At 57.0% G+C, this 13,006-nt stretch overlaps 1 protein-coding gene across 3 annotated transcripts in view; it reads left to right on the forward strand.

Moving 5' to 3' along the window:
* The window catches only part of OSR1 (odd-skipped related transciption factor 1), a 60,574-nt gene extending 49,706 nt beyond the window's left edge, over positions 1-10,868 (forward strand). The window contains exons 1-3 of one of the 3 annotated variants that reach the window (XM_008577998.1): positions 3,693-3,966; positions 8,460-9,156; positions 9,904-10,868. In XM_008577998.1, the coding sequence (XP_008576220.1) occupies positions 8,492-9,156; positions 9,904-10,039 (801 nt within the window). In that variant the 5' untranslated portion in view covers positions 3,693-3,966; positions 8,460-8,491 and the 3' untranslated portion in view covers positions 10,040-10,868. Of the gene's footprint in view, positions 1-3,692; positions 3,967-4,782; positions 4,836-8,459; positions 9,157-9,903 lie in introns of those variants that run through there. The other 2 variants (XM_008578012.1, XM_008578005.1) reach the window with 2 other exon arrangements.
* Positions 10,869-13,006: the final 2,138 nt, after the last annotated feature.

The following is a 13,006-nucleotide window of genomic DNA, read 5'->3' on the forward strand; positions in this document are numbered from 1 at the left end:
CTATTCTCCTAAGGACCCTGGGTTGCTAGCACGTTATCAGAGGCGTTGTCTGCACAAGTGTGAGTGGAAATCGTGTTACCTGCCTCCTGCGTTTAAAAACGTTTACCCCACGCTGGATTTTGACCTGATTGACCGTAATGGTTCCAGAGGAACTACTGAGCCATTACAATCCATCATCTAAATGGACACAGAGGGACGCCTAAATCTCCCAGTTATTTGAAAGCTCCGAACATGCGTAAGGAGAGTTCTAATGAGCAGACCCCCAAATGTCCGCAAAGTAGTTACAGGAAAGCTCGCGCTGGCAGCAAAATCTCGCAAGTGCTAAGTGAATTCCATTTAAAAGAATGAGGTCATTTTTGTGTGGCTAGGGAGTGCGGAGAGGTGGGGTTCATTCCCCCCCCAAAAAAACCCAGCCCAAAGCAATATAGACCACGTTCTAGTTAATTTTCTGGAAGCTGCTCAATTTCACTGCGAAGATAGGCTGAGGCGCTTTCTTTCCCAGTGAGCAGGAGTCGGGAGAGCGGCTGGGGTTGGGGACGAGCAGAAGCTGTCACCACCCCAGGAGTGCCCAGGAGGAGGCGGCGGCGGCGAGGGCGCGCTGCGGGACTGGGCGCAGTGCGGTCAATAGCCGGGGGGCTCGGGCCGACCCGGGATCGTCCCCCTGCCTCACCCCACCGGGACTAGCAGGGTGGGACGGAGCGCGGAACCCGGACCTGGAGGCCTGGTCTCTATTGTGGGGACCCTTCCCCAAGGCTGCGTGGTCGCAGTCGAGTCTGGGAGCCTTCGGGCGTCCGCGGCTCCACCCCGCAGGCAGCGGGCACGGGAGCCAGAAGGAGCCGCGGAGTTGGCCCCGGCGCCGGGGCCGGTACCTGGCTGGAGCCCGCAGGCTCAACGCGAGCAGAGGCTGCAGCCGCAGGTGGCAGAGCGCGCTGGACTCCCAGGAGTGACACGGTCGTTCGGACAGTCGTGTCGCCAACTTCACTGGGCTCCCGGCCGGGCAGGACCGTTGGGTAGCAGCTATTGAGGGCGTTTACCAAATTCGAAATACGACGTCCTCGCGTGTTCTAAACGAATCTGACTTCGCTAAAAAGTATCCCCGTTGCCCTTAGGTGTCCTCGGTCTTGCCCTCTTCAATTCATCCAAGCCCCAGTCACGGCGTGACTTTGAGGCTTAGGCTCTGCTTAGTCTGATGAATTTCTCTTAAATAGGTCGGGTAGTGGATCCCACCAGTTGCTTCCCCTTGCACAGAGGGTCAGAAGTGCCCTTAACTTCCTGGCTTCTCCCTGCTCACTCTGCCCAAAGGCAACCAGGACTCTGGTTGACCTCCAGTGGAGGTCACTCCCTTGGGAGCTCAGAGTGGGATGGAGGACTTTTCAGCTCCCAGCAAATCTTGAATTTCGTTATATCAACTTGCTGAGGTTGTGCATTGTCGGTGACCTAAGAGGAGTATCTCTGAAGCTAGGTGTCTAAAACAGGTGAGCTGTTGCTGAGGCCAAGTGATACCATTGCCCAGGTGTGGTCTCTACCCTTGTTCTATTCTGCTTTGTCCACCAGCTCCAGGCAGAGGTGGCCAGGACTCCTCTAGGAGGTGAAGCTTGGGGCCCTGGGTCATGAGGGACCAGTGCCAACCTGGCTTCCCCACCCTGACTCATATCCACTAAGTTTTAGGGTTTGGCCTGAGTTAGGATCAATTTTCAAAATAACTTGGCAAAAAGCAGCATTAAACAACCACATTGCATGTTCCTTTCTTTAGGATCACGAACACTGTTTTGCCAAGAGATCCTTAGGGATCCTACTACTTGGGGCTTTCAGGGAGTCCCTAGGCATGTTGGCCAAGGGCCCTGCTTTAGGACAGAAAGACAAGTAGAGAGAGTTCAGAGCAGGAGATGGGGTATGTACACCCTGGGGGCTCCATTCTACCTGAACTTGGCCTGGACAGCCAGAGGCCCTATTGTGTCAACATTTTGGGGGGAACTTTCACTGCTGGTAATGGAGGTTCCCCAACTTTGCCTACTTGGAGAGTCCGAGGCTGGTACACACATACTCACAGCACCCAAGGTGGAAGCTAGTAAAGCCCAGCAATGCCCTGCCTGGACTTTCCCTCCAGTTTCTCCCCTGCTCTTGGAACTTGCTTCTCTGGAATCTCTTGGATGGGGAGAGCTCAGCTCCCTTCTGCTCTGAAGGGCCTCACTGTAGCAAAGATGGTGCCCCATACTGGCAGCTGCTAAGGTGTGGGTCTCTTATTCCTGCACTAACTTGTGGAATGGGGTGAGTGCAGTCCCTTGGGGTAAAGATTGTGTCCCTCTTCCTCCTCCCTGCACAGGCCAAAGTTACCCAGAGGCTGGAGGACAGGTTCTGTTCTAAATGCCAGGGGATACAAGGAGACTCTCTTCCAACTATGCCTTTGAGAAGGGGGTGAAGGGGGCATCTCCATGACTATTTCCGTAGGTCAGGGATCACAAGACTTCCCCCCCCCACCCCCGTCACTCTCCCAAATCAGGTTAGCTTTGCAAACCAAAGCTGGAAATAGTGGAGGCGCCCCTGGAGAGACGCAGTACAATACATTACAGACCCACAGAGGCCAGGACCCAGCCCCCAGAGAGCAGAGAGGTCTAAGCAGAAAGTGCGGTGGTGTGAATCTGGACCCACCCAGGCCCTGGGAAACTGGCGCCTCCCTATGCCAACAGGGCCGATGTTCCAGAGAGGCCCCGGGAATGGTCGGGGCAGGGGTCAGCTGGAGGTCAGCTCCCGGAGATGAGCAGTCCAGAGGGTATTGGTACCCTCCATCAGGCCTAGGCAGTGAAGACAGAATTTTCTGCGGCCAGAATCCTGGCTCCATTTAGACCCAAACTCCACCTGAGCCAGCTCCTTGACTCAGAGGCCCTGGAGCTGATATCATGGCAGCTTGCCTCGCGTGCCTGTGCCTCTCTCCAAACTCCCATCCATCCTGAAACGAATATGTGATTACAGTGCGACTCTGCGTTGGGGTGGAATCCCAGAGAGTTCTGGCTCCCAGGAAAATAACTTTCTTGACCTCCTGCCCCTACCTTCTGAGTCTAATCCTTCTATTGAACTCCATAATCCAGGGTCTGGGGTCAGCCATAGGAAGTCGGATGTTACGGCTCGCTTGGGTCGGTGACCCTGGCCCTCCCGCCCAGGAACTAGCCAGAGCTGCCTGGGTTAGCGCCCTGGCCTTGAGCACGCTTAGATGTCTAGGAGCTGCTCCACGCCCGGAGTCTGCCGCCTCTGGGAAGAGATTCTGAGAGGAGAGGCGACTCTGCCGGGCGCAAAGTGCGCTGAAGCCCAAGCCGTGGTGCGCGGATCCGGGTGCACAGAGCCGCTCCCACCCCCGTCCCCGGGCACGGGCTCTCCTAGGAACGCAAGAATAGAACCTCGGAACGCGCGGTTCCAGTCCGCTCTCATCTGCTTGGGGCTGTTTCTTCCAGCGCTCCAGCCGTGCCCTCGTGGGCCTAAAAGCGCATAAGGGGTTGCATGGGACTGAAGAGGAGGGGACGCAGGTCGGGAGAGGCCAGCGCGAAGCGAGCGCCGCTGCCAAAGTCGGCAGCCCGGGTCAGCAAAACTTTGTCTCTCAGTGCGCAGGCGCGGGGCAAGGTTGGGGGGCAGGGGAGGGAGGGAGGAGGAGGAGGGAGGGTGGCGGATTAAAATAAGTAGGCGGCTCGGTGCTAAGGGATGAGTGAGTCGGAGCTCGGCCTCTCCCCAGCACGTTCTCAGCCGCTCCTGGTTCAGACCCAGCGAGGGAGCGGGGCTCACTGTACCCCGGCGGGCACGACTCCCGGGCTGCCGAGAGCTCCCACGTGTCGGGCGCTGCGAGCCTCCGCGGCGGCAGAGCGGGCAGGACGCTAGAGCTCCAGGGGTGCCTGTGGGCTCCAGCACCTCTGGCTTCCCGGGTCCCCCGCGGCGACAGCCTCCGAGACTTGCTCAACCCCAGAACCACCGCGGAACGAGGTAACTGCAGCCCTGGGCTCCGGGGCTCAGCAAGGGGAATGCGGGCAGGACTCCCGGGTTCCTTGTCACAGCGCGGCGGGTACCTCCTCTCTCTCTCAATGTCCCCGAAGGAAGCTCTTCTTGAGAAACGAATGCTGCGGGACCTTTGTGAAAGTGAGAGCAGCTGCAGCGCAGGGTGGTTGGGGATGCTGGTTCAGGGACTTTCCGCGCGGGGTCCTCGGCCTCTAACCTCGGGGGAATGAGGGGACAGGCCTCCGCTACTGTCCCCAGCCGGGCCTGGCTCTGCGGAATCCGGGGCGAAATGCCCACGGACTTCGGAAGTCAGTCTGTGGGCTCCTTTTAAGAAACCGGAGCGACTTCAGCGTGCACAAACTTTCCCGAGAGCGCTCCTGGCTCAGGCTAAACTGTTAGCTGACGAAGAAGGAAGGGAGAGTGTGGGGACGGCCGCAGCCGCCGCCGACGGCGCCAGGGACAGGTGCATGCCCCAGCCCGGTAGCGCTTTAGTGCCAGTTTGTCTTTGCGGAGTTGCACTCAGGTATAAGGCCGGCTAGATCCCGGGACTCAGGGCCGCGTGTCTGGCCCTCGCCTCACACTCGCGCTCTGCCTTTGGGATATTCTCTATAGGATGATTGCTCTGTGTCGTCAAGGCCTGGAGCAAAACCCTCGATTGTCCCGGTGCAGAGAGGCATGCAGGGGGCGCGAGCACGGCTTCCGAATTGGAGACCCGCATAGCGGAAACACTATGGAGCCACGGGTGTCGCCAGGCTTTGCAAACAACCTGGGGAAGGAGGGATTCTTTTGCTCCCCTGACTGTCCCCTCACCCAGCCTTCAGGAGAGAAGGTGGAAGCAGAAGGAGAGGGGGTAAGAGGTGAGGGGCTGCCGCTGAACTAATTTCTCCCGCGAAATATCTCTAGGAAGAAGAATGGAAAACCATATCGAGTGCTTTTTCAGCATTTCGGGCAGTAGCGGGGTGGGCTCTCGGAGTGTAAAGGAGCTGCCAGGGTTTCTTTGTTGCCATAATTTGGTAAATTTCACCGGAGTAAGAGCTGCGCGCTGGCTCTTGGGAGCAAAAACCACGTGCAAGGCTATAATCTCTCTGGTTCGTAGCCTCCTAGGGAAAGTAAGGGCTAGCGGGGACCGGGAGCGACCCGGTGGGTAGATGTTCTAACCCAGGATCCTGGAAGTAAGTAGTTGCGGTTTTAAGATTCGGGAGCAGGTCGCTGAGGATGCAGCGAGTATTTAAGTGCAACGGGTGGCCGCCTCACTGGTGGGTTCCTTCGATCTCGTTTATTGGAAGAATGCAGCAGAAGTATCCGGTGCCGGTCAATACTCTCGGCGGGGGATTCGATGTCAAGGATGATTTTCTTGGGGCTGCTGCTCGGCTCCTCCAGGCGCAAGCTCGTGGAGTTCGCTCCGTCTTCATTAATGCAAGCAGTTAACTCGCTCACGCTCAATTAGCCCCGAACAAACCACTTTAATAGACTCTGCACACTTCATTAATGCCCAGCATAGGGCTGGAGGCAGACCCGGGACTGACACTCCACCGCTGTAGGGACGCGAGTGCCCTCCGCGCGGGGACCCGGTCTCCGAAGCGCGAATTGCATTTCCTGCGGGGAGTCGGGGTTCTTACTTGCACCTTCCAGGTCCTGAGGCCGAGTTCCTTGCGGAGTGGATGCCTGGCCTAGAGAGAGGTGTGTTCCCTCTCGTGTTTAAAGATCGAACGCGTTCGCACTGGGGTGCCAGGGCCAGGGCGACGGGAACCGACGGGCTGGGCGTTCACTCAACCTCTCCGGCGGGAGAGGCGCCTGTGTTTTTCTCTCTTAGCTGACGGCCTGAAACTGGATCGTGTATTGGGCCCGTTCTTGGTACTAGTGTAAAGAGCCACGTTTCGAACGAATTTCGTCTCTGGGAGAGTCGTTGGCGGGAGCCTGGGGAGCTCTGGCCTCACAATGCGGCAGAAAATAAGAAACTGGCTGGGTCGCTGAGAAAACTAAATGGAGTGTTGGGGGAAACAAGACCGGGCAGATAGCCCGGAAAGGTTGGCTCCCAAGAGCCCTGGTGGCTGCAATCACCCCCACCCTTCCGCCCCCCTACAGAGCCCAAAGCCGCTCAGGTCTTCTCCGCTGCTAGGGTGACTTGAGGAAAAGGCCAGGCGAGGTTGGTAGGTCCCCCCACACGGGCACCGAGCGTGTTTGGGCCCGTGTTCTGCCAGCCACAGCCGCTGACTTGGCCTTGGATAGGCTGAGCACCGAGAGGAGCAAGCGGAGGCCTTCACCTCGCCCAGCGGGCTCCGGGGAGCCTGAGATAAAGATCTAATTTCCAAGGCTTAGAGGGGAAGAAGAGGTGACAGCAAATCAAAGAGCGCTGATTTCTCCTAAGCCCAGGCTGACCTTTGAAGTTGGCAAGTCTTCTCATCGTCCCCCTTCTCCGGTGCAAACGGGTCCCGGCTTCCACTCTGGCCCAATGAGTATTGTGCTTCACCTTGTCTCAGAGCTCTGGGATGATCTGGGTTTGTCCCGGCCGGACCGGTGGTCGGAGCAGTAGAGTAGACTGAGGCGGAGGTCATGGCTCTCCCGGCTTGGCCAGTGATCTCGCTCCAGAGGCAGATCGCCACAGATAAGTGCCTCCCCTAGTCCTGAGGCTGAATTAATTGCAGCAGTCAGATTTGCTTTTCATTCGATTGCTAATTTAACCTGCGCAGGCAAATCTCTGCCGGCTCATAATGTTTTGTAACTCCTACCCCCAGCAATACCTCTCTCCTTAGGACCTGCCACACAGACAGTGACTCCCCTGCTAGCTTCCAGAGGAAAAGATTTTCTGGGTGAAAATTGCTCTCACTCCTCCTGGGAACAGGCGCTGCACATCCCTAAACAGGGCCAGGCTTTTAGAGCCTCGCTGCAGTGAAAGGCAGCTGTCTAAGCCTGGGCCTTACCCTGGGCTGAGGGTAACTTAGACCTGGAAAGGGGTGAGTTCGTGCTAGGAACTAGGGAGCAGAGCAGTGGCCCATACATCCCAGGGAAGAGGAATTACTCCAGGTTAGAGGAGGGGTCTGAGAAAGAGAAGGGGAAGAATGAGGGGTAAAGGAAGAAGTCAGCAGCAGAGGACTGAGACTGGGCAAAGGAAAAGGGAGTCCCAAGGACACTCCTCTTATGATGACTTCTTGAGTAACCCAAAGATGACAGCCAGGAATTCAGCACTTGGGTCCTTCAGACTCTTTGCTACTTTTGGCTTTCTTTCTCCCTGTTGTTTTTTTCCTCCACTGAAGAGACCAGAGTTAGGAGTGTCTGTGAAGGTAGACATGAAGGGCCTCTTCGTAGAGCCCAGACCTTTCCATAGAGGCTGGAGACCCTGACCAAGGAGGCCAGGAGATGCCAGCCTGTGGCTTCCCTGTAGCCTTTCTCAAGCTCCCTGACCTTGCAGTTGGAAGGTGCACAGAACACAGCAGCAGAGGCCTAGCCTTAGTGTTCCTGCCCACAGGCATACCCACCTGCCCAGGGTTTACCACACACACAAACATCCTGAGAGTCCAAAGACCCTGGCCCATTTTCCTGTGGGGGACGGAGGGCACTGACCCCTTGTATGTGGCTGCAGATGTTTGAGTGAATAAAGGAATGTGGGTATCAGTACCCTCCTTGAAAGGAAGGTGATCCCCAAGGACTATGGTGGGGAGTCAGTCTGCAAGCAGCTGCAGAGAGAGTGGTTCCAACAGGGTTCACTAACAGTAAGGCAGGAAAGCAAATTTGAGGTCAAAGTTGAGAGTTTTGAGAAAGATGACACGGATCTATTGGCTTCTGGAAGCCAAATGGAAGGTCAGCCAGAAGACCTTAATGTGCAGGAGCCAGGAATTGTGTGTATTTATGTGCATGTGTATGTGTGCTCTCTGTCTATGAAGGTTTCTGTTGGTGCAATGTGATTCCCTGTGTGTGTGTGTAAGACAGTGCTTGCATTTTGTAGCTAGTGTTGTGCTGTAAAACACTAGTTGTCCCAGTTCATCTTTGCACCTTGTTGTCAATTCTGCTTCAGAATGTGTGAATCTGTGTTCATCTGTCAGTGTGCATTTCTGTGTTTATCTGCACATGAATGTGTGTAAGTTTGCTTTCAAATTCCTGTTTTCTTTGCAGGAGATTGTAATGCTGTGTTGACCCAGGCTTGCCAGTTTCCCTGTGCTTGTTTGTGTCTTTCTCAGTGTTCTGTATCGAGTAGGCCCTCATTTTTTAAGTTGGATGCATTGCACAGGATATAGTTTCCTACAGGTTTTTCTGTCAGGTTGCGTGTATCTGCCAAAGACCAGGGAGGGTTCTGAGAAGAGGACTCCCATGCATCATCCGTTCCCATCTTCTTTGTAAGGGCAGTGGGTTGGGTGGGTGAGGTCTTAGAAGCCCAGCTCCTGTCCAGGGGGAAGAAAAGGGTATGGCTGGGTTGGAATTCAGGAGGAAGGCGACCTACCCTGAACTTCTTCCCCCCCCCCCCTTTCTTCTTCCTGTCTTTGCAGGTCCAGATTGAGAATCCACTGCAACTACGGACATGGGCAGCAAGACCTTGCCAGCTCCAGTGCCCATCCACCCATCCCTGCAGCTCACCAACTACTCCTTCCTTCAAGCAGTGAACGGCCTGCCCACAGTGCCCTCGGATCACCTGCCCAACTTGTATGGTTTCAGTGCATTGCACGCTGTGCACCTGCACCAGTGGACTCTAGGCTACCCGGCCATGCACTTGCCACGCTCCTCTTTCTCCAAGGTGCCTGGAGCGGTCTCCAGCCTGGTGGACGCACGCTTCCAGCTGCCCGCCTTCCCCTGGTTCCCTCATGTCATCCAGCCCAAGCCGGAGATCACCGCTGGAGGCAGCGGCCCAGTGCTGAAGACCAAGCCGCGCTTTGATTTCGCCAACTTGGCCCTAGCCGCCACACAAGAAGATCCCTCCAAGCTTGGCCGCGGGGAGGGCCCCGGCTCCCCCGCGGGTGGGCTAGGCGCGCTCCTCGACGTGACCAAGCTGTCTCCAGAAAAGAAGCCCACGAGGGGACGCCTGCCTTCCAAGACCAAAAAGGAGTTCGTCTGCAAGTTCTGTGGCCGCCACTTCACCAAGTCCTACAATCTACTAATCCATGAGCGGACGCACACCGACGAGAGGCCCTACACCTGTGATATCTGCCACAAAGCTTTCCGGAGGCAAGACCACCTACGGGACCACAGGTGCGGCAGGCACTGCGGGTGGCCCAAGAGAGAGCGGCCTCGGCTGCCTCTGGCCTCACCATTCTTTTCCCTAATGAGGTTCATGAGACCCCTCTACTGGTTTCAAGCCTCCAGAGCTCCTGGGAATTCCCTAGAGTCACGAAGGAAACCTTATGAGGCTCAGGGATAGGTTTTGGAACATGGGTGGAGCAATGGGACCTGAGACTAAGTCAGGTCTCCATGAGGTCCAGACAAGCACACAGTCTCCTCAGCCCCCTTCTTCCATCTCCAGAGCTGTCCAATAGAAGTTTCTGTGAGGACGGAAAGTGTGACATTTGACAGAAGTGACAATTGAGCACTTGAAATGAAGTTTTAGTTTTATTTAATTTTAAGTAATTTTAATTTTAATAACCACATGTGCTAGTGGCTACCATCTTGGACAGTGGAGCTCTAGCAAATTGTTCGAGCCCAGCTCTCTGGACTCATTTACGGTCCTGACCCGTACCTTATAAGGAGGCCGTGCTTGCCCCTCCTCCTCAGGAAGGCAGGTGGTCCTGTTTAGGGATCAGACTTGCCAAGCGTCTCCTTTAGCTCCCTACTCCGTCCACAAACTCAACATTTTGTCCCGATCCGGATCCACACTCTATACGCCCATAACCCCCTCTTCCTTTGAGGACAAGCGCCTCATAGCAGTGGGAGGGGCTTTTTGGCAACTGTTTTTAACATTGCATCATTTTGCAAGGATTGACTGTCTGTTTCTATCCTCAGATATATTCACTCCAAAGAGAAGCCTTTCAAGTGTCAAGAGTGCGGGAAAGGATTCTGCCAGTCCAGGACTCTCGCTGTCCACAAGACACTGCACTCACAGGTGAAGGAGCTCAAAACCTCCAAGATCAAATGCTAAATCGAGCCTCCGGGTGACCAGGATCCTGGGCCACGCTGCCTCCTCCTCCAGAGGGACCTGAAGCCGAAGGCGACTCTGGCGGGCAGCAGGAGGGGCGCTCGGGACCGTCCCCCACCCAACAATGTCCCCCGGGTCCCCGGCGCACGCGGCGCTCCGGAGCCCCGCCCGGGGCCGTGACCCCGACCGCCCGGGCGGCTCCCCTTGGACGCGGCTAAACTCTTGGCCAACAGGCGGTACTCACGTGGCGGAAGGAAAACTGCATTAAAAAAAGAACGAAAGCTCCGCGGAGCCGCAGCGGCGCCTCTCCCAGAAGTATTACTTTTTCTATTGTTATTTTATACGTTTTCTTTATTATTATGTTTTTTTTTTTTCTTTGACCATATAAGCTTATAACTCTGACTGCGGAGAGCGAGGGGAGAGAAAAAGGAACTCTGCGCTCTGGCAGCTTCCAGCCCCGTCTCGCGTCCCCATGCCCACCCCCGGGAGCCTGCAAAAGTGTAATCCGTGTATCCGCTTCAGCCGCCCGGCCCCTGGGACCGCGGGGCGGGCGGCGCCCCCTTCCAGCGCCCGCCGCGCAGTCGGCCGTGGGCTCCCGGACTCGGACGCCGCCGGGGCGGGGACCTCGGGCCCGGGGGGCTGCAGGGCGCCCGGCCTCCTCTGGCTCCCCTGCTCCGTCGCCGCGTCACCGCGAGCGAGCAGCCGGCCAGGAGCCGGACGTTGTATTGCGATTGGCACTTTATGCTGACCATCGGTAACGGACATTTATCACTGGAGTTTTTTTTTTTTTTTTTTTTTTTAAACTATTAAATAAACGGTTATTTTACAGGCATTGCAGGGTGGGTAATTTCCCTCCCCAACGCAGGAAACCGGCGGCTCCTTTCTTGGAGAGGAGCAGGATTCTCTGCTCGCATCAACCTGTGCCACTTACCCCACCCCGCCTTATTAGGGTGACAGGGCTGGGGTGGGTGCAGAAAACGCCGCTCTCCCGGTGTTGGTTCGGTGTTAGAGTCTCCATCTCCCCACTCCTCACCCTCCTCACCTCCACGGGGCTGTGAGTTTACAAAGAAACCGAGCCTGAGGTCATCGCACCGGCCGTGAGAAATCCCAGCATCTCCACATGCCGGGGTCGCTTAGGGCCCATTAAGGGAACAGAATATCAACCCCCCCACCCCCCAACGAAGGCCTCCCTTCTGGCCTCTGGCTTCTGCTCTAGGATGGGAAGGGCCCGCCCTTACAAAGCCTCAGAGCAGTACTGACTCCTGTTCCTCCCGCCCCAGCTCCCGGCTGCAACACACAATCCCTGCCTCCCCCAAACTCCGAACCTGCATTCCTTCCTCCCTTAGAATCCCCCAGACACAATTCTCTGACTGGGGCCTGTCCCCTACCCAGATCACGGCTCACGCTCGCAGATTCCCTCCAGTGTGCAAGCCTTGTTCGGAATGGCGGGGGCGGCTCCCTGGGAGGCCGGGGACGCTTGGAAGAGAAATCCGAAATCCGAGTCCGCCCTCCACAAGTCGAACCTTCCCCGGGGCGTCTGGTTTTCCCACAATTAGAGGCCAGGCCGCCGGGGGTTCTCCTGCTGGGGGCGGGGCGGGGCTCCCCCGGCCCCAGCGCCCTGACCGCGTTCACCGCGCAGGCGGTGGCGCCCGCGCCCTTTCCCCAGCCGAGCGCGGCCTCCCCGGCTTCAGTGCCTGGTGGCTCGCAGCGGCCGCAGAGACAACTGGGCCGAGCGTCCCCGCAACAGGGGTCAAAAATCTCAACTTTAAGCAGGGCCCTGCGGGCCGGGAAAGCGGGCCCGAGCTGCAGGAGTTAAAACTCTCTCGCCTGTCACTCCCTACCCCCATCTCCTCTGGGAACGCTCCCAGGCCCTGTGCGGGCTAGAACTCCGCGGCCCGGGAACCCCTCTTGGCACTGTGGCCTCGGCCGGGCCGGTGCAGATGAGACCTGCCCTCCGCGTTGACAGCCGCGCTGCCCCCTGCTGGACAGGCCTGGAGGGGCGGCCCAGGACTTGAGGCATCTCACGGTTTCCAGCCCGCGACTCGGAGTAACTGTGTTGCAGCCTGTGTCTGCCGTTCATCTCTGTGCCTGGTCTCGCCCTGAAAACTCTTGAGTGTCTCCAGGGTCCACTGCGAATGAGGGGCAGGGAGCTGCCGGGTCAGAATTGGCCTGCGGGATCCCCGTTAGCCGGACAAGATCCCAATTCCTCTTCCATCCAGGTCTACAAGGACGTGGCCCAGGAGAGAATAATATCCCCTTCCCCGAAAATTGGGACCTCTGGGTGTGTGGAAGGAGGGTTAGAAGTTTGGGGCATCGACGGCCTGGGCCCAACCAGCACAGGCTGTAGTATGGCCTACGTTTGGCCATGGCCAACTGCAGGGGTCACATTGGTTTCTTATGAGGCCCCAAGAGGTTGGGGGCCGTGGTTGCTCTGAGACTACAGAAGTGCGTGGGTTTGCACACACAGACACACTCACTGGCAGCCGCTAAGCATAGCGGTGGGCACTTATGAAAACCTGCAAGAAGAGAGCACCCCCTAGTCTCTTTTCACCTTCTGGGCGTCAGTTTTCCTGGGGATTAACTACAGCTGCTGTCTATTCGCCCCTCACATTCCTCCACCTCCAAGGACACACAGAGCCTCTTCAGTTAGCCAGACCTCAGGACATCATAAATGCTGCGAAGTGGGGAAGTTCGTGGCAATGCTTTTCCTTTCTGGCGCACTGCACCTCTGACACAATGAATCCCAACCAGCCCACCCCTTGCGACTGACTTTCAATATCAAGTGTCCATCCTCAGAAGAATAGATTCCCTGCGCAGAGTTTTTAACGACGCGGGAGGGAGGGCAGGCGGGAGGGGAGTAAGGACTGGGGCAGGGTGCTGCCAGGACAGGAGACCCCCGCCCACCCAGAATGCCTCCCTTGCTCTACCGAGTGCCTTCATCCTGGTGGACCCAGAGACCATTTCTCAGCA

The sequence above is a fragment of the Galeopterus variegatus genome, unplaced genomic scaffold (genome assembly GCF_000696425.1).
Source record: "Galeopterus variegatus unplaced genomic scaffold, G_variegatus-3.0.2 Scaffold71, whole genome shotgun sequence".
Classification (NCBI taxonomy): Eukaryota; Metazoa; Chordata; class Mammalia; order Dermoptera; family Cynocephalidae; genus Galeopterus; species Galeopterus variegatus.